This window comes from Harpia harpyja, chromosome Z, assembly GCF_026419915.1.
Source record: "Harpia harpyja isolate bHarHar1 chromosome Z, bHarHar1 primary haplotype, whole genome shotgun sequence".
Taxonomy (NCBI): domain Eukaryota; kingdom Metazoa; phylum Chordata; class Aves; order Accipitriformes; family Accipitridae; genus Harpia; species Harpia harpyja.
Genome location: NC_068969.1, coordinates 13263048 through 13288323, shown reverse-complemented (window position 1 = coordinate 13288323; position 25276 = coordinate 13263048). Strand labels below are relative to the sequence as shown.

General features: G+C 40.1%; 1 protein-coding gene across 1 annotated transcript in view; it reads right to left on the bottom strand.

Moving 5' to 3' along the window:
* LOC128136569 (netrin-4-like) overlaps window positions 1–25276 on the bottom strand; it is a 55647-nt gene that overhangs the window by 24040 nt on the left and 6331 nt on the right. The window contains exons 2-3 of the mRNA XM_052776421.1: window positions 22971–23512; window positions 10142–10405 (exon numbers count right to left, since the gene is read on the bottom strand). Coding sequence (XP_052632381.1) covers window positions 10142–10405; window positions 22971–23512 — 806 coding nt within the window. The remainder of the gene's footprint in view (window positions 1–10141; window positions 10406–22970; window positions 23513–25276) is intronic.

The following is a 25276-nucleotide window of genomic DNA, read 5'->3' as shown; positions in this document are numbered from 1 at the left end:
ACACAGAGGAGGTTATAGCTTCATGGATTTTAGTGCCAGGATGATCAGTTCCAATCATTTAGCTTGACCTGCTATACTAAGCCATGAATTTCATCCAGTAGTTCTTCCACGGAGCTCGGTAACTTCTGGCTGATTTGTAGCAAACAGTGTAGAACTATATCCTGCTTTCATACAATGGTTCCAAGAAATTACATGATACTTATTCACCTTTGACTGCACAAGTTGCTTCACCTGAATTCTGATCCACAGCTGAGAAAGCAAGTGGAAATTTTCCATCTGTTTGTCCCACAATTTTTTGATTTTTTAAACTTTGTTCAGCTTTGTATACTACCTGAAGCTCTTGCTTTCTCTCTGCACATTTAGTTTCTTTTATCTTTTGTCCTTTCAGTAAATGTTGTGGTTGTTGCTCTTTCTCCTGGGCTATTCTCCATCTATTTTGGGGCTTTTTTCCTACTGAATGAAGGTTAAATTTGGAAGCCTTCCAGAACAGAGCAACTGTTGCTGATTCAGAGAAAATGTTTGTCTTTGGGCTCTGTATTCACTTTGTAATGTCGCCAGAGAAATTTTGGATACAGCAGTTTGCAATGACATCAGAGGCTAGTCCCTTACCTGCTTTTAGTAAAACAACTCTTTCTGGGTCATTTTGAGTGGTTAAGTACAAAACAGTGTCTGCTATTCTGCTTTGTTTCTCTTACAGTTCAGATGGGCTCTGTTGTCTCTCCAAATGAAGAGATGTATCCATGCAGATTTATAATAAATCCTTCAATATCAGGTCCTGAGGAGAGCACATAGGACTTTTAAGAGTCCAAATTAAAAATTTCCTTCAACTTTTTCAAATTAGCAAAGACCTGAACGAATGGATGGCTTGGGAGTAAGTCCCAGGTTACAGTGCCTGCTGTGGTTAGATTGACAGTTCAAATTCTTGCTCTAATCAGGAGTGAGAAAAGCCATTATTTTCCTATGTCACTTGCTCATTTCTGGGAAAAGGTTTAATAAGTGTATGTGTCTAAAAACTAGTACACATATGGGTGTTTTCTGAGGGAACTGAATTTCTGGCTCATACTTGGTCACTTTGGTAAATTAAGTCTGAGGGAACTTGGCAAGGATAAGTAGAACTGGGACACTTGTGGCAGGGCCACCTGAGCCCATACAGCTTTTGGTCTCCACAGCAGTGAGAGAATGAGCTGCCACTGGTTCCAAATTCACTGAATAGGTAATGGTGAAGAAAAATCAGTGATAGTGTTTAGTTGAATATTCAGACTGGCATCAGTAGGACCTTTTTGAACAGTAACAAAAGAACAGGATAAATAGACTGGAAGAGGTACAAAATTCATGCTTCAGGTGAGGGAATATAACTGAACCTGTGACAGGTTCAAGACACATCTCCATCCTCTGCCTGAATTCACCTCCATCAGTCTTTACACACATGCCTGGCTGTGCCTTAGCCCACATTTCGCTTTGCTTTCTTATTGTTTTCTTTCTGAACGCTAGCTTGATTTTTATTCATTTTTGGGCTAAGCTGTCCTCTTATTTTTATCTACAGTGCCAACAACTCCATTATCAATCTGTAACAACTGCATACAAGTAGCAGCTGTCATGCTGAAATGCAGCCCCTGAGTTACAGCAGGTCACCAGCTCTTGGTGAGTGTCTTAAGAACGGAGGAAGCAGGAGCAAGGCTCAGTATTTTAATAGGTGAATGCCTGAATCACAGCGTAACGAGTAAATACCACCGTTCAAATCTCCTGAAAGTGAATGGCACTAGTGAGTTTGGTCTTGTTCAAGGCTTTGTTTCTGATGCCACTGAACAGTCTGGCCTGACTGCCAGCCTTTGCTGTAGAAAGACCTAGAACTATTTTTCAGGGGAGGAAGAAATGGGAGAAGCTCTAGATTCTGATATCTGGATGACAATTTGTGGATTTACAGGTCAGGCATAATGGCTTAGCACACTGTGGACAGTTCAGAGAAGTTTGGACATGACCTGTTCATTCAACAGGCAAAATAATTCTGTCATTTACTTTGTAATAAGTCTGACTAACTCCAGCAACTGTCTTGACTTAGGTGGGTTTCTACTGGTTAATCCACAGTGACTCTAGGGATGTGTGATTGAAAATCCGCTCCCAAAGTGGGCCTGTGAGCTCTTCTCTGAATTTTTACCTTTGTATGGAGTGAAGTTGGCAGCATGCATAGCTCCCATTCAAGTGAAATTATGTTGAGTAATGGAATAGATGAAGCCAAGAGAAAAATAGTTTTCTGCAACTTCTCTGCAGATGGCTGCAGTTTGGGGAGTGGGGGAAGGGCAGGGCTGAAAAAGGTGCAGGACTAACCAAATTTATATGGAATCCAGGAATGGAGAAAAAGGGTGAGAAAGTCCATGATTTAGCAGAAAAATTGTGCACAGCAAGGAAAGGATTCTAAACGCCTAAAGGGTGCAAAGTTAATCCCCAGGAATTCCAGCACAGTGAGTGAACCAAGGCAAGGAAATATATGTAGGATTTTAAAACTTTTGCACTGAGTAACATAGAATTTGTTTATAATCCTGTGCAAAATTTCTCCATATTTTGTGTGCACCTGCTGCCAAATAGTTAAAATGCAAACTCCATGCACCCACAAGGTACAACTCTAGAAAGATTTGCTTAAGTTACTGGGAGATTTATTGGGGATGAGTGAACTGGCTGAAAGGCCTTGAAAACCCTTGGTAAAAGATTGAAAACTTTTGTTCTAGTAACACGTAGGTGAGCTGAGGTCAGAAACAACATAGCAGTCTATTCAGTCTCAAGGGAGCTTAAAAACACAAGGACTTAATGTATGAGGCGAAACACAGCAGCTCCTGTGATTGTCACATCACAGCAACTTCCTAGTGTTGGTGGCTGTGTCAAATTCAACTTAGAACAGTATATATTGCATGGAGCTTAAACAAAAGAACCTCAGAATATGCTGTACTATGTGACATCAGAGAGGTATTGGTAGCAAGTTGTGGCTGATAGCTGTGAGATGAAGCAATTATTTCTTTCTCTTAGACAGACACACACAGACTTTTGTAGCTTTAATGTGAAAAGCAATCCTTAAAAGAACTATAAGGCTTATTTTACCAGCCCTAAAATATATTTACAAGTGTTTCCAATCAAATGTTTCTACTAGCAGGGTTATTATGGTTCTTTCACAGAGATGAAAGTAGCAGAGAACATCACTTAAGTGATTAAAACAACAACAAACACTATTAATGACAGCAATTAATCAATAAAATTAAAGTATGTTTAAATAGCTCACCCATAACTGTTGCTTTTAAGAAAAGCTGTGTTTAAAGGCTAATAATGTCAGATAGCAAATTGTTTGCTACCCCATCCCACAAAACAAGAGATGGTTTCCTACAAGTAAGATGAGTGTCTGCATGGGTGGATCTACACTGAGCCTTGATTCAGGAAAGCATTTAGGCATGTGTTTAAACAGGATTCCTGAATAGGCATGTTTTTCTGATTTGGACTTCAGTAGTAGTAAAAGACATTTCCACAACAATAATCAAATGTAGGAAAAACTTGTTGACTTTATAATTGCAGAATTCCTGCTGACTGAACCACTATATGGGTCACACCATCAAAATTGTGGTTATTCTCTAAACCATAGATACTCAAAACATCATGCTGATGGTGTGGATGCCAGATACTCTGGCTGCAAACCACAGGTTCTCAGTAGAGCTCATGGAGAACCTGCATGGGTATCAAGTTAAACACACTGGTTATGACCATAAGAGGGTAGAAGCACAGCCCACACACCCTATGCGCAACAAGCAAATTAAAGATGCAGTATGCCATGGTGTATTGTCAGGGTACACCAAAGTAGCCAAATTAGCCATCTTTCGTAAGATGAAATAGCACTCACAGACTAATTTAATTTCAGAGCTTAAAAGAAGGCAGGGTATGTCCCCTCTAAAAGGGAGCGTGTTGGCCACTGCAGGTGGATGAGTCTGCACAGCAGCACAAAAGTTCTCCTGCTCTTGCCTGCACTACAGTGGGCAGTGCTAAGTGGAAAGGCAGGGGGTGGGCAGAACACTAAACCATCTAGGAATGGTCCCTGGAACCATTTTAGACCTAACATTACCTGAACCTTACCTGAATGTCAGTTCAGAACTAGGTGAACTACTGCTTACATGTGTCCCTGCCATTCCAGCTGAAATGGCTGTAATGCAAAGTAGTGCTGATTCTGTTGGGAGGGGAGAACAATCTTTTTAAAGTCTGCCTAGTGTCAAAGAGCCAGCAAAACCAGAAATGTTCACAAAAACTGTGGAGAGGAACCCAGATTACAGAGTCCAAATCTGTACTGAACAGGACTCTGAAACCTTTAAGATCTTTTCATCAGGACTACTACTACAGGTTTTGTACAATTCTAGGAGATACCTGATGTAGCATCTGAGTTGAAACTGTAAGAAACCTAATCAGAATGAATAGATTTTTTGAAAGGGAACACCCCAGACACCACCCCAGAGGTGTGCTTGAATTTGAAGGATAGAACATATCTAAAATAAAGGGGGAATATGTACCATATTTTGCCTTGGACTCAATTTTTTAACAACTCAGAAGGACAGGGGTGTTGATTTTGGGGTTGGCCAAGAACCAACTCCAGGCAGTAATGGAGGCATTACTTTAATGTGCCAGTCTGCCTCACAGTCATTGTGAAACAGAAAGAGAAGCATGGGATGTATAAGAAAGCTCTTTTTTAGATTTATTTAGGTATTCTTCAGTTAAGGTTTCTGGTGACTTTTGTGAAAATGTGATAAAATAGGATCTTCTGGATGTGACCTACAAGACAAGTCTGAATATCCTTTTCCAACTTTTATCTAAGTAATTGTTTGAAAACTTAGCTGTCATTTAGAGTCACAGTTTTGAAGCACATCTTGCCCTAGGAAACTAGGAACTCACTAAAACTATCCACTAAAATTAAAGAGAACCTTTCCATGATGCTCCCCTGTCAGCTTCTTTGTCATCTCTGAACACAAATATCTGAAACTTTCTCATCCACCTGCATGTTCCCACGAGGATTCCTGTGAAATGCTTTGGTCCACTGTGGGTAGCAAAGGTGACAGCAACACCACTTTCTTTTCATGTAGTTCATGTAATACTTTTTGCTCTGTAATTTATAGGATCTTCTTCTATGTTTTCAGATCATTATGGGCAGAGCTTGAAGTCCATATTAAATTTTAATTTTTGGAAAAAGTTCAGCACAGGGATCTATTTCTAGAATTTATTCTGACATGATCTAGAAGCTCTTGTAATCCTTTTTTTTTTTTTTTAACATTCCTGACTCTGCTCACATAGTTGATGTACACAGAGTAACTTTTTCTTAAACAAAACCTACTCTGAGTTGCCAACTACAACAGAGAGCACCTCCTGCCTCTCTTGAGTGCTGGACATCGTACAGACTGGCACAGCTTGGATCAGATAAAGTGAAAATTTAGCTGGGGATTATCAGTAGAACTGCACAAGATATTTGAAGAGGAGGTAATATTTGCAAGGGATAAGACAGCCAAGTCACCTAGAAAACTGCTGTAGAAAAACAAGTTTTACCTTATGTAACCTCCATTATGCCAAACAAGGAATCTTACTTAGGACCAGATCCTGCTCCCTTTGAAGTAAGTGGAAAACCTTCCATTTGCTTCATTGTGGAGGATCAGACCTACAGGGAGTCTAGTTCGTCTCTGTAAACAGGATAAAGAAGCAAAAGAAACATCCGAGGCAACTTGTAAGAGTTTCCTGGCAGTGTAGGTACCAATAATTAACAAGTAAAAAAACCCTAATGCTTTATACAAAAACATTTTAATTATTTCCTCTGTCCATACTTACTTCTCATGGACTAGAAAGAGAACTGTGAAATGTTTGGCAAACAGAAAGGACTTTGGTCTAGGTTCTGTGTTCTGTCCATGTGTGCTTTCTGCTTTGTAAACTTTGTTCTGGAAGCACCCCTGGACTCAGCTAAAATGTGTTGTCAAAGCAGATCCCAAACCTGACAGCTCTTACTAACTTTGTTGGAGCTTAATAAAGAAATAATTTACTGTAGAGCAACACATAACTTTGTACATCCTGCAACAGCAATACAGGATTACATTCCATTGCATCCAATGGTAGAAGAACACTAGGTGTATTCAGGTGGCCAAGACCTGGCAGTTGTTTCCCTTCTAACATCATATAAATGCCCTCCCTTTAAAAGAAACTGCTTGTCTGTAGTTTCTGCAGCAAAATGCAATCTCAATGATTTCCCTCACTGACAAAGAAGCTACTTGTAAGAGTTTGAATAACACAGGCCATGAAATTCAGAAAGGAGAATTTTGTCCTTAGCTATCATAAGAAGCTATTTAAGTTGGGTATTACATCTCTGTGTCTCTTTTTTTTGGTCTGAGGAAAGGAAATAGAAAACAAGAAAACATCATTGTCAATAGCAACAAACCCCAAATTCAAGATATGTTTGTCCATAATTTTCTTGCCTATTGTTTACAGCTCCCATCTTCATTTCTCAAAGTTTTTCTCCTGTCTGACATGATATTCTCAGTAGGTAATAAGGGAAGTGTGATCTAGATAAATTGTGTTGGGGTGGGTGCATGGCTTGTTCAAAAAAAAAGGCACATTGAAAGAGTAATTATTACTGGTTTGCTGCCAAAAGAAGAAGTCAAAGGACATTTCCATTGGATCCTATGGAAGTCTATTTTCAACCTTGCTGTACTCAGTATTTTCACAAATGTCTTATGACCAGAGAGAATATGCATGAAACTATCTAGGATTTCAAGCTATGAGGAATGATGTACCACTTGGAGGTTGGTCTTAGAATTTGCAGTGTTCTTGTATCCATTCATTTCTATGACACTGTGGCATCTGTAACGTTACTTCCCATAGAGCTGTGTTTCCTATTGGCAGCCTCAGTGGAGAAGCCAGAAGCTGAATGGGTTGTCACGACTGAACTGACAGATCCACAGATAAATTGATCATTGACAGATCATCTAGTGGTCATAGATCTTCTAGTCCCTCCAAAATGGTGTTGGAAAGCATTGGTTCAAAAGCATCAAGAAATTTGCTTTAGTTTTCTCCATTATTTAGCCTCCATATAGTATCAGTCTAGCAGTGTTAGAAGTATTACAAATGGAGCAGTTTTCTTTCAAGAGTAACAAGAGCAGACTTACAAGTTAGCATAATTATGACTCTTCCAAGACCTAAGTGCAGAATGATCTCAGGTTTTGGGCCTATCCCATGGCAAACAATTACAGTTGTTTTCTACATGGACTTGCTTTTGTTTTTGTTAACTACAGAAAATAAATACATTGTAGGAGGAATCTGAACTCTTAAGAGACTGAAACTCCTATTACTTAAGCCTTTCTGTGGAGCTCTGTATTTTTCCAGCATTTTATTTAACTACTTGACAGCAGCCCAGGAAACATGAAGCTTCTCTGCCTTCATGCTGTGATATCACCCACACTAGCCACATTAAAAACTCTGTGTCTTGAGACTTGCTCTACCCATGTGTTCATTAAATATTAGATGTGGCCAGTGGAGTGATTCAGATTATTTCTGGACATGCAATGTTTGTTTCTAACAACTGTTTTCCCCATCCTGTTTTAATCACCATGTGACTGAAAGTAGAGCACCTTCCCTGTCTCTGCCAAGAAATTGCAAGATGACAAACATTTTTGTTGCAATGTAGTTTGGCTGATATGAAATGTATCATTGGTGTTCACCACTCAACAACAAAGGCCTTTTCCTTCTGCGTGTACGCAAGGAGATTACCATATTGTAAGATGCAAAGTTATACACTTATATAAACTCCCTCATGCTAGCTACGTAAATGAAATCCTGAGATCTGTAGCTATGCAAACTCTCCCTTCACCACTCCAATATCATCATTAGATAAAATGTAAAAGATCCAGGAACCTGGCTCTTCCAGGAGTGGATTTTCATTGTGTATTTGAGAAAGAGCTAGGGTGTAATGACTAAAGCACAGAAAAGAGGAGCAAAATAGCATGATCATCTTTAGTCCAGACTTGTATGACCTGGGAGTAGAGTTTTAAATTTTGACCACCTAAGGATTCACACTTCTCTGGTTAGTACAAAAGCCCCCAAAACTAAGGAAGGATACGGAAACCTTCCAATCATATCTGCAGAATGAGGATCGACTGCTCTCCACAATCATTTGGGGAGAGGAGACAATAAGGAATCACCTTAATTTGCAGCAGAGATTATTTAGGCAGGCACTAAAGAAGAGCTTTCAAAATGTCAAAATGGGAACAACTACTTAGGGTTGCTATTGAATCTCCTTCTTCAGAGATTTTCAAAAACTAGTTCAACAAGCATTCACTAGTGAATGGCTTAGGTATGTTTGATCATACGTTGATCGGAGGACTCAAACCAGCTCACTTACGGTCTTTTCCAGCCCTCATCTAGGATTCTAGAGGTAGTTAAAGCTCTGAAAGGCTTTTCTCACTTTTCTCACTGCTGCATTTGAATCCCTGCTTAGGCAAAGACTTGCTAATATCTGTGCCTGTGCTAATGATGTGATGCATCCACCCTCGTCTCCTGGGTCATGAGTCACTCATGAAGTGCATTTCATCAAAACTATTTCACCTTCTGCCCCCTGAAGTCATTGATGGCACAAAAAGATTCTATTCCTGTGTGACTAGTGGGAAAAAAAATCCAGTCATAGTTTACAACAGTTATGCCAGTAATATAACAATACTGTGTTTTCCTTTTCTGATGGGCAGAGTGTTTATTCTTCTACCAGCTGTATTCATTTAGCATGTTATTCATCTATTTGGTTTCACTATATGTATATTTAACAGTTTGCAATAGGGAGGATGCAATCTTTAAGCAGCTTTTCTCCACAGTTATGTATTAAGTGAGTCCATATTTATAGGTAACTGAATCTGATAGTATCACCCAGTGCTAGAATACTGTAGCTGAATCTTAGATTTATACCACAGATGGAACTAATTCAGAAATGATTTTGCAAATATTGTGAAACTCATACAGTCCTAACTATCTTACAATATCTACATCTGAACCTAGAAAAGTTGAAAGGAAGACAATGAATACACATTCAAGAAGAAAATAAACCAAAATGTCAAGTGTACCATATATCTAAAGGGACAGAAATTAGCCAAGGATGTATTTCTTGAGTCTATTATGTCAGAGTGCACCAGGGACTAAAGTTCTAAGGGTTATTTTGGGTTTCAAAACCAATTACAGAGACAGACAGCCTTCTGGGACCAGTGGAGCCATTGACTAATTTAAAGTGGCTTGAATTCTGTCTGTGATGTATGTGTTTAGATGTACCTGGATTTTTGGTTAGCATGATTTCCCTGTGACTGTTATTACAGTTCTTCTATATAATACTAGCAGCTAAATCAAAAAGGAGACAGCAGTCATTCCCTCTGAATTGCAACTTCTGAGTATGCTACAAACACAACTTGTATCTTCTGCACATCCAGGGTCTAACTCAGATAAAAGACTGAACAGGGAGGGGCTAGTCATAGTACTATAAAATAATCTTCCTACAATGTTTGGCTTTAAAAAAAAAAAAATTCTAACTTATTTTAAGCTGAATGGGTAAAAGGGGGGGTGGGGGGATTATTTTCACATCCTGAACACTGCTGTCTATGTAGTGAAAGTAACAAAAACACAGAAGTCTGAAAACCTAAAAGTAAAGGCTGAAACCCTTAGTACGACAGAACTGCTCATGTCTCACAAACTCAGAAAATCTGAGATTTGAGATCTGATGCTGAAATTCTGGTCAGGGCAGTCTTTGCATCAAAGAGATTAGTTCGGTTCTGTGCAGGCTTATAGGTAGGAGATTTCATTCACTATATTTGGGGTTGGATCTCTGTTCCAATTACAGAGCCCCTTCACAATTTATAGGTATCTTGAGGTTCAGAGTTTTTAGAAGGACCCATCTCTAGCAATGCAATTAATACACACAGAACTGCACCAAGGGTTATAAGAAACCTTTTCCCAGAGTGGTTTAGTTTTCACTAATGTGGATCGACAGCGCTGCCCTTTTTTAGATAGGCTTAGGGAGGCTTGGACAGGATCATACCCAAAATGTACAGTTAGGCTGAGAAGGCACAAACAGGTAACAAGTCTAGTAAGTTAGTGAATGTCTAGAACTGACCATGTTCTCCATGACTCCTGTCCTGTTGGCAAGCTCGCATTCCTCTGCATGCCCATTGCAAAAGCAGCTTCCCCGGATGATCAGGTCATAAATAGCATAGTGGGCAAATCTCTGAGGTTTCTCCACCAATCCTGAACCATGGCATGGACATTCCTGTCTTTTTAGCAAAAGGAGGCGGAGGTTGGTGAGTTTCAGGAGATCTTGAGCCTCAGGACTATAGGGGTCTTCGATCTTGTTAGCCGGACTTAAGGCACGATAAATCACCTGAAAGACAGAAGATACACATCCAAGAATAGATACAGGACTCTGCATACACAGCAAACATACCAAGGTGATGTTCAGGAAAAAGTAATAGTTCCTATTTAGAAGACTCTGCATAAGCAGTTGTGGGACTGTGACTGATCCCAGAACATCACAGCTGAGTTACCACCAGCTGGCCAAGCCACAGCAAGTGACTGTGTAACTGCTTTCATCCCCTCTCTGATGTGAGATAGGAAATGCCTTAGCTTAAACATCTTTCCTTGGGGTTACTGAGCCCAGTCAATTGCAGTTCAGCCAATATGTGGTAACTTGTCAAGCGCTGGTTACTTCTTTGTGTTTCTGAGCCAAGTGACAACAGTGTCACTCAGAGAAATCCAAGGTTTATTGGCATAAATGCAGTATTAATGCCATGCAAATTTCTCAAAGTGTTTTAGGAACATGGCTTTAGCATGAGTTCTAGAGTCAGGTAAACTAAGGCACTAAAGGGAAGAGGAAACTGTGATCAGACTTTTGGCTTGGTCACTTGAACTATGTGCTGGAAAACACAGCTTGGCTTAGGGTGAGTAAGCATTGAGAAAACCCTGTCTTCAAAAAAAGCCAACTGGTTTATTCATTAGGAGAAGAGAAGTAGCTACACTGCAGTGAGCTCACAGGACCTAAATGTGCTTACTGGCTGTCTGTGGGTTGTTACTCTTTTGTCACAACTTCTATGCTGTTTGATAGTTCTCCAGAGCAGCAACAGTTTGGTTTTGGTATCACAGTTCTAATTTGATGTTTAACGGTGACTGAAAAGACATGTTGTATTTTAGCTCATGCACCACTCTACCCTTCTGTATCTCTCAGGGTGTGTTTGTTTCTGTTGCTTTTGGGGAGAGGTTGACAATGGATGGCTGCACCACAGTCCATGCCAGTGAACTAAAAAGCTGGTTGCATTCCTTCCCAGGCTTAAATGTCCTCTATGGATATGCTAGCTCCAATTTGAGAGCTATTTTCTCCTCTGGTTGAGTTTTTCCATCATAGCAGAGGGACTTACCCTCAGGGTTCTTTATCCGTGTTTTACAAGTGGTGACAGTGTCTGTCTGACTAACTCCATTAGTGGAGTGAAAGCTTTGTTTCCATAGGGATTCCCTCTTTCCCTCTCTCTCTGTGTTTTCCTTTTCCTTTCTTTCTAGTGAACCGACCAATTTAAATACTTGCAGCATGTAAAATGCTTTTGCTCCTTTTTGCTTGCAGGAGCCAGAAAAGAGCTTGTGGTACATGCCTGGAAGATAATTCGTTGCATGTTGATGGCACATGAGGAGATAAACCCCCTTAAACTAACAGAATCAGCTGTCAGGCTTCGCACAGAGCTACACCTGGCAGTACCACAGTAAAGGCAGTGGTACATTTCCCACCTGTCCGCAGTACTTTCTGGTTGGCTAGCTCTGTTCTTCTTTTCATTCCCTTCTCTTATACTGTCAGCTACTTACAAAGCTGCAAACAGCCCTGTTTGGTGAGATCAGAGGTGCCCGTATTTCCTTGTTTGATAGAGCTATGGGCAGATTGCCCAGGCTGTGCAATGCAGGTGCCTACATTCCCCTGACCAATGAAGCCATGACAAAATAGCCCAGGCCTTTCCACCCCAATGTCCACATTCCCCTGGTCAATGGAACCATAAGCAAATGGCCTATTCTGTTTTGTCCAGGTGCCCAGCATTCCCCTTACTGATGGATTCACAGGACAAAGACCAGATCTCCTCTGTCCAGTTCCCCCAATCCAGGATGGTCTGATCTTTTTAGTGGAAACCAGTTTTATGAACTCTTTCTCCTTCTTCCCAGTCCCCTGTGGACCACACAGAGGTGGAATGGTGTCTCAGAGACCTGAGCCTCTGATCATGTACAGACACACACATCTTCCTCCCACATGGTCAATTAATCTAAGACCAAGGCAGTGAACTGGATGGAATTGTTCTGCAGAGCCTGCTAAGCTCAAAGATCTCATAGTAGGGTTAAAAACTAACTACTGGGATATTAATGGTTAAAATTCCTTGTGAAACTGTTTTAAATTGGCATAGAACAGAGGAACCAAGGGTAAAGCAGTCTGTTCAGTTACTGGTTTTTATAAGCTCTATTCTTATACTTAGCTTTCTTGTCTATGGCTCTCTAATAAATATGCTTAGTAAAAATGGTATCTCCTTTCAGGATAGCTCTCCAGAGGATACCTAACAGATCACTGGCTTGAGAACATAAATGCCAGAGGTACTTTGTTCCAGGACTAGACATCTGAAAAAAGGTAATCAATATGTCATTAGCTTCTGCAAGATCTGCTCTGGTCCTGCCAGTGACCTCCTTATACAAGGCTGTGCAAGAGGCTTAATGTCTCTGTGCCCCAGAGATCCCAGTTGTGAACAGCTATGGATGTTCTCACAGGAGAGAGAGGAAGGGTGAAAGAGGTGAAGAACAAGAGTTTTTACTGGGCCTCTCTGAAAGAAATGACTAGATAATGGTCAAAGTGTTTCTTTTTATTGTATGTCTCTGGCATTATACTTCTGCTTGATGACAATAGTCTTGCATTGTGCTGTGTTAACTGTGAAGGAAATCTTGTGTATTGTATTGCTCTACTAGAAACCTATTTTGTATACAGTATGATAAATTTAAAAAGATGGAATCATGTTTTGGGATCTCCAGTCAATTATCCATCCTCCCCATGTCTTAATTGGCATCCAGATAGCACTGAGTTCTTTAGGCAAAAGAACAGCTGTTGGGTGCTCTTCTCTCAGCATAGGGCCATTTGCTTTCACAAAGCTGTATTGGTTTTTGTTTCTTTGCTTGACAGCTTGGAAAAAGGTTGGGTTCCCTGTAGGTTTATTGTTTTGCAAATATTTTCATTTCTGGCCTTGCATCTCTTGAGGGGAATTTCTTTGGCATTTTCCATATCCCCTTAGAACTCTGAACATCATTTGTGAGTAGACATGTTAATAGCTTGGATGTCCCGTAGGGATTGTGGCATCCTTTTAAGAAAACACAGTATTCCATTCCAGTTGAGGTACAAGAGTTTGCTTGTATGATTAATTCATGACACATTTCTGTCTGGAATAAGCTCAGTGGTGAGACTGGATCTGTTTGTCCTTATCTCTCCAAAGGCAAGACTTGTTAAGTGTTAAAGATCTGATTTAGGTGACGTAACACTAGTGAAGTCTTTTGGGAGTGGCATTTGTATGTTCTTCTTGGAGTCAACAACCACTAAGGAATTTCCTTCCTTAACTTTGTAAAAATCGAAGATATTGAAGACATACTTAAACAAAGACATTTTGTATCAGCAGAGTCAAAGCAGATGTGTTGTGCCAATATAAGTAGGTTCAGGTGAGCTGTATTTTGCACAGAGGTAGCACAGTTTTATTTCGTATTTAAATCAGTTTAACAGCATTAGTTCATATTTGCATAAAACTGGAAAATGGAATTTTCCTCTCTCTTCCCTTCTGGAGGACCCATTCTCCTTGAAATATTGGTGGTTAAAACCCTTGAGCACAAGGAAGAGTATAATGTAATCACCATCTCTTTGCTAATTTTTAATATTTGATTGGGTGTTTCTTCTCACATTAAAGTGCCAGTCATTAGACTTCCTTAACATATGTGTTGCCCTACTGTCAAGAGCAATATGTTACAATCCAGAAGTTACACTTATTAGTCTACTATGTGTATTGATTCAAATAATTGTAGAGTGGGATGAATTTTTAAAACAAATCTGGTATCTCACCTTACATGCCTTAGATGCATTATTTTTCCATAAATGCATGATTTACCTAAAAAAAACACCAAACCCAAACCACTAAACTTTTTTCTGTACTAAAAATACATGATTATGTTTTAAATGAATGTATTTGGGTTTATGGTTCCCTAAGAAAAAACATGAATCCTAAATTAGGAGACAGATTGGTGGTGGTTGTATATATGGGTTGATAATTTTATTCGGTACAGGGAAGAATTTTATTTCTGTAAAAAAGGAAGAGATGTCACTGACCAAAATACAGAGTTGGGAATGTGACTATTTGTTCAAGGCCCCAGTGCAGTTTAGTATAATGTTCAGCAAGTAACTTAAGCCTTATGCTGTTCTGGATTGCCAGTGAATTCAGTAGGAACAGGAGAAGTCTGTTGTATGTCCTGCTTACATTTTTTTAAGAATAGGATACAGGTATTCAAGTATACAGGTATATCAACAGGATACACAGAATGGGAGGAAGATTAATAAATTTATGTCTGTAAAATTCTCTGAGAATCCCTAGAGATGGATGTTCAATACATGCAATTTTAATAATAATAGGTAAAAGAAAAGAGTTTGGCTGTCTTAACCATTTCTGCATAAATGTTTTAAAGATCAGGTTAGAAATGGATCTAAGTATTAGTGAAGTCCCAGAGTCATGAGCTGTGGGAAGAGACACTCCATCTTTTCACTGTGTTATTTGTTCCTTTTTTTTTCGTTCACAAGGTTTGTGTTTCTGAAGTCTATGCAGCAGATTCCTTCTATACAGGTAGACATTTGACTTCTGCCTTTTGCAGAAAGGCAGAAATATGGTTCATTTTTCATTTCCCAGAGATACTGTGCAAATTTGCAGTTTTCCATTATATTATGTAAAAGACAAGAGAGTGTAAGGAAAAAGAAGTGTGTTCTTGTAATTAAGATGCAAGCTCTGAAAAGAGCTTCCCATGATGTTTACTGTAAAGCTATTTCTCATCTAATTAAATGTCTATCTGGTATTAAGCTCCATGGAAGCTCCGTTCTTTTTTTGCTGTAACAGATTGCTCTGAAATCTCCCAGTCGTCTCTCTAAACATCAGTGTGCAGCTTTCATAAAAGTAGCTTATGCACAGCTGCAAAAGAAAATCTGATGGTGATTAAGTCTGCTAAGGGACACCCTAGAAATCTTTCAGCTTCCATTGAATTGGATGGAAGTTGAGGGTATTCAGCACCTCTGTAGTCTCAACCCTTGGTGGAAATACATCCTAGATCCTGAGTTTCCCTTATAATCAGGAGCTGACACTGGAGCTGAATGCTGAGTAGGACATTCATGCTTATCTGCATATCTGCTATCAAGCGCATATTTGTCATTCTCATTTTCAAAAGTCAGTCAGCTGCGCCTCAAAAAGATGGTCACTACCCTGTCCTCTCCTGACCTTTCTAAGAGCAAGGAAGTTTGGAGAATGCTGTAAGTGTGCATAGCTAAAAAAGGTAGCCACTGTTAGAGGATTGGTTTTGCTATACACAAGTTGGCACAGCTTCACAGGGGGTGATGTTTTATCACCAGTCAGGAGATCATCTTCATTCCAGAGACAGTCTCAGATTTTTGATTTCTTGCCATATGTTTTACTTCTCCATTCTTGATGCAGATAATTCTGTTTTCTTAACCTGATCTTCCAGCCAGTATTAGTCAGAAAAGATGTGGACACAACAAAGGTTCCCCCTTGCAAGCTCATAGCCTAAGGTCAAGGAATATGAGTCATAAATGGAGGGCAGTGCCAATGCATGGCCTCCTACAAAAGAAGATCCTTGTGCAGAACAAGAATTTGGTATTACAAATCATCCTTAAGCTATGTTGATCATGTTGCACACAATCAGGTTAATGAGATCAGAAATGTCTGTGTGCTTATACTAGGCCCATCAGAAGGAAGCTGCAGTAAAAACTCTCATCAGTCCTAAATCCTCTTCATTAAGAGATTTTCATGTGAGTTGATTTTGTTCTTAAAGGAATAGTAAACAATTGTCTCAGAATTTTTCCTACCCAGTGGCAAATATCCTCTGATTTATTTGATGGAGCCCCTTGACTATAATTCTTCCGTCTTGTGGTAATCTTTACTAAGAAGTAGTCTTTTTCCTGTTTTGAAATACCGTTCAGTGTACAAAGAAGTCTAACTATTCTCTTAGCTATTAGAAGGCCCATTCTGACGATTCATGGAATAGTGGTTTTTAGTCAAGATCCACTGCTTTTCTGTCTTTCCAGAGAATAAAACTTAGATGCCATTATAGGTTATGACAGTTTGTTAAAGAAATAATTGTGCATTTGATTTTTTAAATTTCTCTGATCTGGGTAAATTCAGCTACTACCAAGACAGTGGCATCTTGAATTCATTCTGTGTTTTTCAAAACAGAAGGGGTCAATGTCACTTCAATTTGCATTTGCTTTGAGGTTATTCCAGTAATCCAGTCAGTGTGGCATTAATATTAATATTTAGGCATTGCTGCCAATATGATGATGGGGAAAGACTGCACAATTCAAGTTAGAGGCAGACAAATATGAAGAGCCATGCAGACTTTTTCTCTTCCTCAAACAAAATGTATTCTGTAGGTTTGGGTTATCCACAGGTGTAAATCTCTACATCTGTGTAGAAAGGCAAGGTTTGCAGGGAGAAGCAGCATCTTCTACCAAGCCAGGTAATGTAGTTGGAGTACAAAATCTAGACTATCAGGCACAAAACCCTTCAGTTTGCAGTCTGTATACAGGGAATGGACAAAAGTCCTTCCATTCTACATAGCACCACCTTACGTGGGGATGTGAGAACATTTCCATGCTGCCACAAAGTGCAGCGTCCTTTTTCATTATGAGGAATGATACTTGCTCTGAAATGGCAAAGGGCGGCACGAGATGTTCTGTGATGCAGACAGCCTGACTGGGAACTGGTTTGAGAACGAGGAGACTCATTTCACTCTGCTGAATTGTCAGGGAAAGTTAAACCAACCCATCACCGTCAGTGCCAACCAATGTCAACCAAGCTGTATTCTCATGGGAGAGCATCCATTCCACTTCTTTTATAAGTGAAGCCACTTACATCTCTAGGTCTCAGCTGAAATCTTATACTTGAACAGACTTAGCTAAGTGTGTAGTCTCACCTTGACGGCAATGTGTGGACAACTGTGGAGCAAACAGTTAAGTGTTCTTTTGCCTGGAGTTTGAAAATTACAAACTTTAATCTCTAAGATTCATAGCATTTTAGACAAGAATTTTTCCACAGTTGAGACTTGGAAAAAAAAGTTATGGCTGCAACTCCACTGAAGTTTTATAAAACAGGGTGAGCAGAAAAATTCATTTGATACCTGCTGCCTTGTATGTTCAGGAAATGCAGAAGCAATGCTCAGAAAAAATCTACTGTGTCTTTCTGGCTGGTTTATAAGGTTTCAGATGTCTCTGAAATGGCTCATTACAAACCAGGTTAGAGTAGGACACTTGGTGCCCTCCTGAAGTTCACTTGCCAGGGACGGGAATGCTGGACTGGTCTCATCAGTTCAAATTCTGTTCAGAGACAAATCCTTGAGCCCCCTAATTCTTCCTCCAGGGAAGCAGGGCCTGGCAGTGCTATCTGCTTGTTTACACTGCTGGTGTTAACTGCTTCCTCTCAAATTGCCTCTGCATTCTATCTCCTCTACAGTTCAAGTTAAACGAAACGCTGAACAGACGGCCCTAGTCATAATATTTGGGCACTTACATTCACTAGTGACTAATCCCTCCTGGAATCCTTTCCAGATAGAAGTCGGAATAACCTGACCATCATGCAACTTTGAGAGGCCAGTCCTGGTGACTGTTGGACAATTCACTGCAGTGTAAGACCCTGCCCTTGCATCTTAGCTACTAGGAATTCAACCTTGTGATGTGCTGAGCATGTTTCTTTTCAGTGACCCCACTGCCATATGAGATCAGACCTTTAAGAAGCCACTGAAGCCTTAGTGGTGACCTCTTGAATTATTGATATTGCCACTTAATGAGGGGTGTGTGTGTGCGCAGGGGATCCTCCTTTGTTTATCAAAAGGTTTGGCATGAATACAGTAAGAGAAAAGCCTAAGAAAAAACAGCAAAAACTGTAGGTCCTTGGAACAGAATCACATACATTCCACACAGAGCCCCGTCCCTGACCTGGTTTGGTGTCTGTGTGCAAGTGGTCCCCCTCTGCCATAACTGTTGCTCAGGGAGTCCCTGTAGATGGAGAAAGGCAGCAGAGGTCTTCAGTGTCAGTGCAGAAGAAAAGGCCTTCCATAAGGTTGACTGTGGCTTCTGTCTGAACAACCTGGTGGCTTTTGAAGCAGACAGAACTGCAGCCCATCACAACAGGTCTTGATCTGGCATTCACAGAGTGTGTTTAGAAGAGTGATTAAAAGTCTTTTAGCTACAAAGCGAGTCCACTCATCTTTGACAAAAGGCACTGCTGGGGACTTCTGTCCCTAAAGAGGTCACCACAGGATACAAAACGGAGAATGAACAGGTCTTCTGCGCAAGGCACACTTAACATGTTGCCATAGAAACCAGTTACTTAATTCAGGCATACACAATTCTTCCAGCCCCCAGTGAATTCCAGTAATGGGTTTATTATATCACACTTCATTGGTGTCATCTGTCACACAGACACTCACATAAATGAACCAGCCTTTGATTCAAAACTCCCTTCAGCTAGCTAGACCCAATAGGGGAAGGGTCTCCTTTTGGGTCTGATGGTTATAAGCAGGTCAGTGTTCTACCCTGCTTTGCATGCTAATGTTTTCCTTTCATGCAAACATCATCTTCGATGGAGGAGAACATTTGTTTTCATTTTCCGATATTCCAGTTTATTAAAAACATGCTCTTAATCTCTCAGATCCTTGAGTGCACGTGCTGTCAGGATGCAGGTTGAAACATTTCAGTCCCTCTTTCCCCCATATGATGTTTGAACTGTAAGTCACACTAATGTCTCAAGCAATGTTGTGGTAATTTCTCCTTTTATTTGGGCCAGAGTTTTGATTTACATTAGCTGACCTGAAGGCTCATTTTAGGCTCCATGACTATATAGTACAGTGTTTTTAAATTAGAAAAACAGATGGATAGACAAGTAGGTAAAAAAGGTCTCAGTTGATGCATAAGACTCCATGCAAGCATTGCCTGTAGATGCACTTACAGTAGATAAACAGACCTTAAAAAGGTGGGTCTGTTTTTAGTTCATGATGTTGTGTTGGAGGTTGGCGTACTGAGGATGATAAGCAGATAGGCAGTAACTATTCTCCCTGAAGAATAGTTAAGAATGTTCTCCCTTAAGAATAGGATATAGATTAGAAGCACTTGTTTCCCATTTAATAATTAATTTCCTATAGTGATAGAAGTCAATAGCCAGAACATAGGGTACTTAACAGGCCAGTCAGGACTTAAGACATGCTAGTGGAGGATTTTCACTGAGAAGTGTTTATAAGCATAGAAAGTTAGGTGTTGATTTCGTGGTGCTTCACATGAAGCAAATGATGTGTAGGCAGTTGGCAGTGAATAAATTGCTCTGCCTCCTAGACCAGAAATCATCAATAGAGCAAGTTTACTGCCAGAAGAATTAAGACAGGGAGACCTAGGATCTCTGATAGATAGATTCTAGCTGCAGAAGCACTCTGGATTTGAACAGAAGTAAGGGATTTAGTAAATGCTGGAGTAAAAGAAAACTGCAAAAGAGGAAGTAATCTCCTTGTATTTCTACAGGACTTGTTCCCCAATGCATGACACCTTCTGTCTCAGCTGTACCTTATCTGAGATGGAATGGAGATGTGTGACCCTGTCAGAGGTGAAAGATAAGGGATAATCTACAAGAGACAAGGGATACATCTTAACTTAGTGATACATTATGTTCTGTTGTGACATTGTCACATCACTCAGCCAAATGTCTTTTGCTTCCATTCTAGTCTCCTAAAAGTTTCTCTTCTGCCAAGTTTCCTGTCATGCTCCCAGGTAAAACCTCTTTCAGTGGTCTTGGAGGACCACCAGAGTGTGCTGACTCAGGGAGATGTATCTTAGTTTATAGATGCATATAAATTACTGCAGCTCTACCACCTTCTCCTTTCACACCTACATTCTCAGTTCTGGAAGCCAGTTGACCTGAAATCTTGTTTCATGATGTGTCCCACATGGGTTTTAAGCCTAAGTGTTCTTAGTAAGCCATCTCTTTTTTTGATTCCTTTTGTGCCCTGTTAAAAAGGAATTTGTATCTCTTCTTCAAGTGAATAGGACAACGCCTGAGAAAATCCTGAGTGTCACGCAGTGGAAATGACTTCAACCCCCTCAGCAGAGAAAACTGGCATTTATCTCAGAGCATTAATTAGCATTTAAGTTGGAATGGTTTTGATCATTTCAGAAATGTCAGCTTGTGATGTGAGCTCCTCAGCAATCCAAGGCTTAGCCAGAATCAGTAATTGGATAGGTCAGAGTGGAGGTGAAAAAGAAGCAGAGAACACTGCAGAAAGTAGTGGTGGGGATTCAGTCAGCTTCCTTCCAAGTCAGTTGTGAGTCAGTGCTTGAGGGGATGCCCTGGTGACATTTGTGACATCTTTAAAATAAAGTGTAAAATTGCAGTTCTGAGATGCATAGGCAAAGCTCCTGTGAGACTTGTAGTAAGAGTAGCAGTGTCACTCAGGCAAATGTGATCAGGTATCACTTTAAATAACTACACTCTGCCTTCCTTTATTTTCATTCACAAAAGAATCTGCTGTGTCATATTGCTGACCCAAAAAGCCTGATGCTTTTGCACCCTTGCCATAGTGGCATTTCATGGATTGATTAAGAGGTCTCTGTAAAGTCTGTCCAGAACTTCAGAATCCTTTTGGGTTAATGTGCTGTGAAACAGTATTTGTCTTGTTCTCTGTTAAGTTGCCATACAGATTCCTGTGTGCTGCTTTAAAGCTTCAGCTCTCCATCCCGCGGAGGAAGTGACCTCTGTATGTATTCAATTCATGTAACAGTTCATGAAAGTATTTGGGATCTGCAAGGGTATGACCTGTTAATATATGACTGTTCTTACTATTACTATTGTTTTCTAACATCTACTACCACAGTGTAGATTGATTAAGCATACACATATTCATTTCAGTGTAGTTGCTGCCCAAGTTGACAGAATCATTTTGACACTTGTAATCACAAAGGCTTGTGTTGGATGAGTGTTTTATTATTTGATTTTCTGCCATCCACTTCTCAGATTTGTTGTAGCAGCAACACATGGTCTTAATGATATTCCCTAAGGTTAAGTAAGCACAAAAGCCAACATAGTGCAGGGCAACAGGGGATACTGTACTAGAGAAGGAAGAGTTGTTTTGCATTTAAGGCCAAGGCATCTGCCTCAGATCCTGTATTCTGTTCCTTGCACAACCAGAATTGTCCTGTTTTACCACAAAACACTTCACCTTTCTGTGCTGCTCTTTTCCCATCTGTGAAATGGCAACAGGACCCTTACATGTGTACTGAAGATCATTAAATGGATTTTGCAAAGTACTTCCAGATTTTTGATTGGAAGGCACACAAGAGTGGAAAATTATATTAGTTGCCTAGATTCTGTATTGACGTGGCAAATTGTAATCTCCCTACAGAAGATATTTGGATGTATTTGACTTAAGTGTATCATGATAACTGACTGGCAGAATTACTACTTCAGGAACAAGACAGTTTAGTAGTCAGATGATCTGCTCCATATTTCTAATATGCAGAGATACTTCCCAGCCTGTTGCACAAAGATGAACTCAGTCTCTCCTTACTGCTGTTTCCCTGTCTCAGGTATAGTACACTAGTTTCTTTCTTCTCAAGTGCGTTTTGAAGTGCACTGCTGAAACCACTGTGTTTTTTGAAGCCTATCTGGACCATTCACCTCACACCTGAGCTTAATTTGCAGCAAAGTATTACTGCCAAACCTGTCTGATCACTTCCAGACAGGGAAACCAAGAGGATTGTGACTTCTCTAAGGAAGAGAGAAGGAAGTGAAAGGACTCCAACCTCTGTTGTGACTGTAGCATGTCTCATAATCTCCCTTTGTGCCTTTATGTCTCCTCTACAGAACGATACCAATGATACTTACCATCTTTCCCATCTAAACTGTTTCAAGATTGATGAATGAAAAGGGTTATAACTAAACTAAGTACCCGATTACTAAGCAGTTGTTAATCTTCTTGTCAGAGGAATTTATCTGAGCAATTGTACATTTATTTTAAAGGAAAGCCTTCTGCACATATTCAATAGCACATCAGAATATTCATACCAAGGGAGGGCCTTTTCCCAGTGTTGAATAGTGAAACCTGGCTGCTCACTTCCACTTCCTGTTTCTAAATGGTTTCATTTCTGGAGCCTATGGCTTGATACAATCAGCGCTGTCACCCCCAGCAAGAAAAGTTACATTAAACTTAGGGGAAGGATGTATTTAAAAGTCATCCAATCAGCTAGGACTTTTTATAAGGAGAAGAAAAAGAAAGACCATGCAGTTCATGTCATCCTGAAGTAGGAAAACAGTTTGGATAAATCAGAGTCTACAAATATGTATTTCCCTACATCTATTTTGTTGGAATTCTAGTTCAGTTATTGGCATCTGCAATGTAAAATTAGGCAATGTTAATCCTATCCTGTGCCACTCTACTGAAAGAAATTTGTTAAAGCGTTTTCATTCATTTTCATTGATATATAATTTCTGTTCTTCTTCCCCTTTATTAACACGAAACCTTTGGGGATGGGCTGCCTTTCTTATTTATATGCACACTATCTCTTTGAGCACATACTCTCTGATTTTCAGCCAGTCTTCAGCTGTTTGACATTATACTTATTCCAAACCTCAGTTATTGCTTACCTCTCCTCTGGTGCAGGGCACTGCATCAGAATACCTGGAAGTGCACATGGAGCCTTCCTCAATAATATCATCCTGGAGCCCAAAAGTTGCTGTACAGTTGACAGAGAAATACTTGTAGGGCCTCCAAGTCTGCCCATAGTCCTGGGATCTTTCCAACACCATCGCAGCTGGGCGAGGTGACTTGAACACAGCAATGACATGAGTCAGGTAGAATTCTGTTTCAAAGTCCAGTCTGATTTCTTCCCTGTGTACTCCTTGGGCAGACTGCCACCAGGAGATGGGGTTTGCAAAAAAATCGTCTGTCATGTCAGCAGGGAGATGGGAGTTATCAGGCTGGTTGGCATTGCATTTGGTGCAGCGAGGCTGCCCACAGCCATGGGAGACCTGATGGAGGAGATTTTGGTCTGGGTAGAAGCAGTACAGTTCTGTACTGTTCTGGCCACACGTGGTGAGAGTGACTGGTGTCCTCCCTGTTGCAAGGTTTCCCACCGGAGGGTTGCAAGAACGGCCATTGCAGCGGAAGGCTTGTAGCCTCACGGGATCTGAAAGACAAGCAAAAGAAACACAACTAAGTAGAATTTCTCAAATAGTTCTCAGGCTGTAACACAGGTGACCATGCAAATGTTTGGAGTCCTCATCTGGGGATTGACATCCAAGAGAACTACTTCTATGGAGAGCTACTTCATCTTTTCACACAAAGTTTGGAGGGAGTTTCTCAATAAATCTTGTCCTTGGTTTTGGTGCCTAACTCAGAAACTGAGGTCTTTAGAAAACTCATGCTTATGGTGCTTAACTTTGATTTCTATTGAAAATGCAGTTGCGTTGGCCTATTGAATTTTGTGTTTCACCACAGAAATCTTGTGTTTTCGTACTTTCAGTCTAGTAAAGCTCTGTATCTGAGGACTGAATCTATTCAATGCATTTATTTTCATTGTTATCAGAAATCAAAGTCAAACTGTACAATACACTGTAGATACGTTAAGAAAAGAGATGATTCCTGCCCAACAAATTACAGACAATAATTACACGTACAAACACATAAAGAAAGCATGTCTTTCTATAGTTATGCATTACTGGCATAATTCTGAGGGGTGTTGAGTTTCTACTGCTCCTGTTGAGATCAGCTGGAGTTGTTAGTACTTAGCAGAGCTGAAAATCAAGTCTCTCTTTTGTTTAAATACCTTGACATGGAGGTAGGTGACTACATTCTGTTTGCTAAGTTTGCAAATACTGGCAAATTTTTGAAATCTTCAGTGTATATATCTACTTATTTCTAAATTAAGAAAAGGTATGGATAACTACAAAGTCTTAATATTGTTTGGAAATCAGTATTGTCTTGTGACACTGGAATTAAAGGTCATTGCAAAACCTTGTTACCATACTGGAGAAAACTGCTTTTCTAATTACTTACAATGTCCTCTTTGCAACTTAACAGTCTAGGAGTTAAAGACTGACCTTGCAAGGTCATAAATCTAATCCAAGAGGTCACAAGTCAGATGACTGGATGTAAGTCCTACAGGAAATGATCTTTCCAATGAAACATAGGATGACCGTAAACCCTGGGTAATCTAGGAGCAGTTCAAAGGTCAGCTATTAGTTCAACATTCTAGGTCAAATTTTAAATCCCTAGTTGGCTTATATTCAGCCTTTCCTCAGGCAAAACTAGTTTTAAAATCAAGTTAGGTCAAAGAAAAGACACTCTAAGTCAGCTTATAAAAATACTCAAATCGTAATGTAGTTGGATGAAACTGATGTCCCTCATTCCAAAAGGAATGTTTAAGGTGAAGAAATGTATCCGGCATGCACAGTTTTGCCTCCTAGTTGCTTCTGTCCTTAGTTCCTTAGTGAACATTTCTGCACAGGCCAGAAGAGAAAGGTCAGAGATGGACATTGTTTTAGAAAACACCTCATGCCTTTTGCTTCCCAGGATTAGGACACAAAACGAAGTTGCTGTGTGTCCACTGAATCCTATTGACCAATGGTGTGTGCCATTTTAACTTACATACAGCATAAGGTAGTGTTAAACTTCAGATAGCAAGGAAGCAGAGCCTCCAAAAATGCTCTTGACTACTCTTAGAAACAGGTGGAAGCCACCTTCAAAGGAACTTGGACTTACTGTGTGTTTGCCTTACAGACATTGTAGCAGCAGATTCAAGGAAAGAGGGGGTGTCTGGAGATATAGTAGGTTTCCTCCTGGTGGAGGTTGTCTTCCACCAGTGGCTGGAATGGGCTGGCCAAGATTTTTTTTAGTATCCCAGTGAAGTCCTAGGAGACTGGCAGAGCTTAGAGGGCAGCAGTGCCTGAAT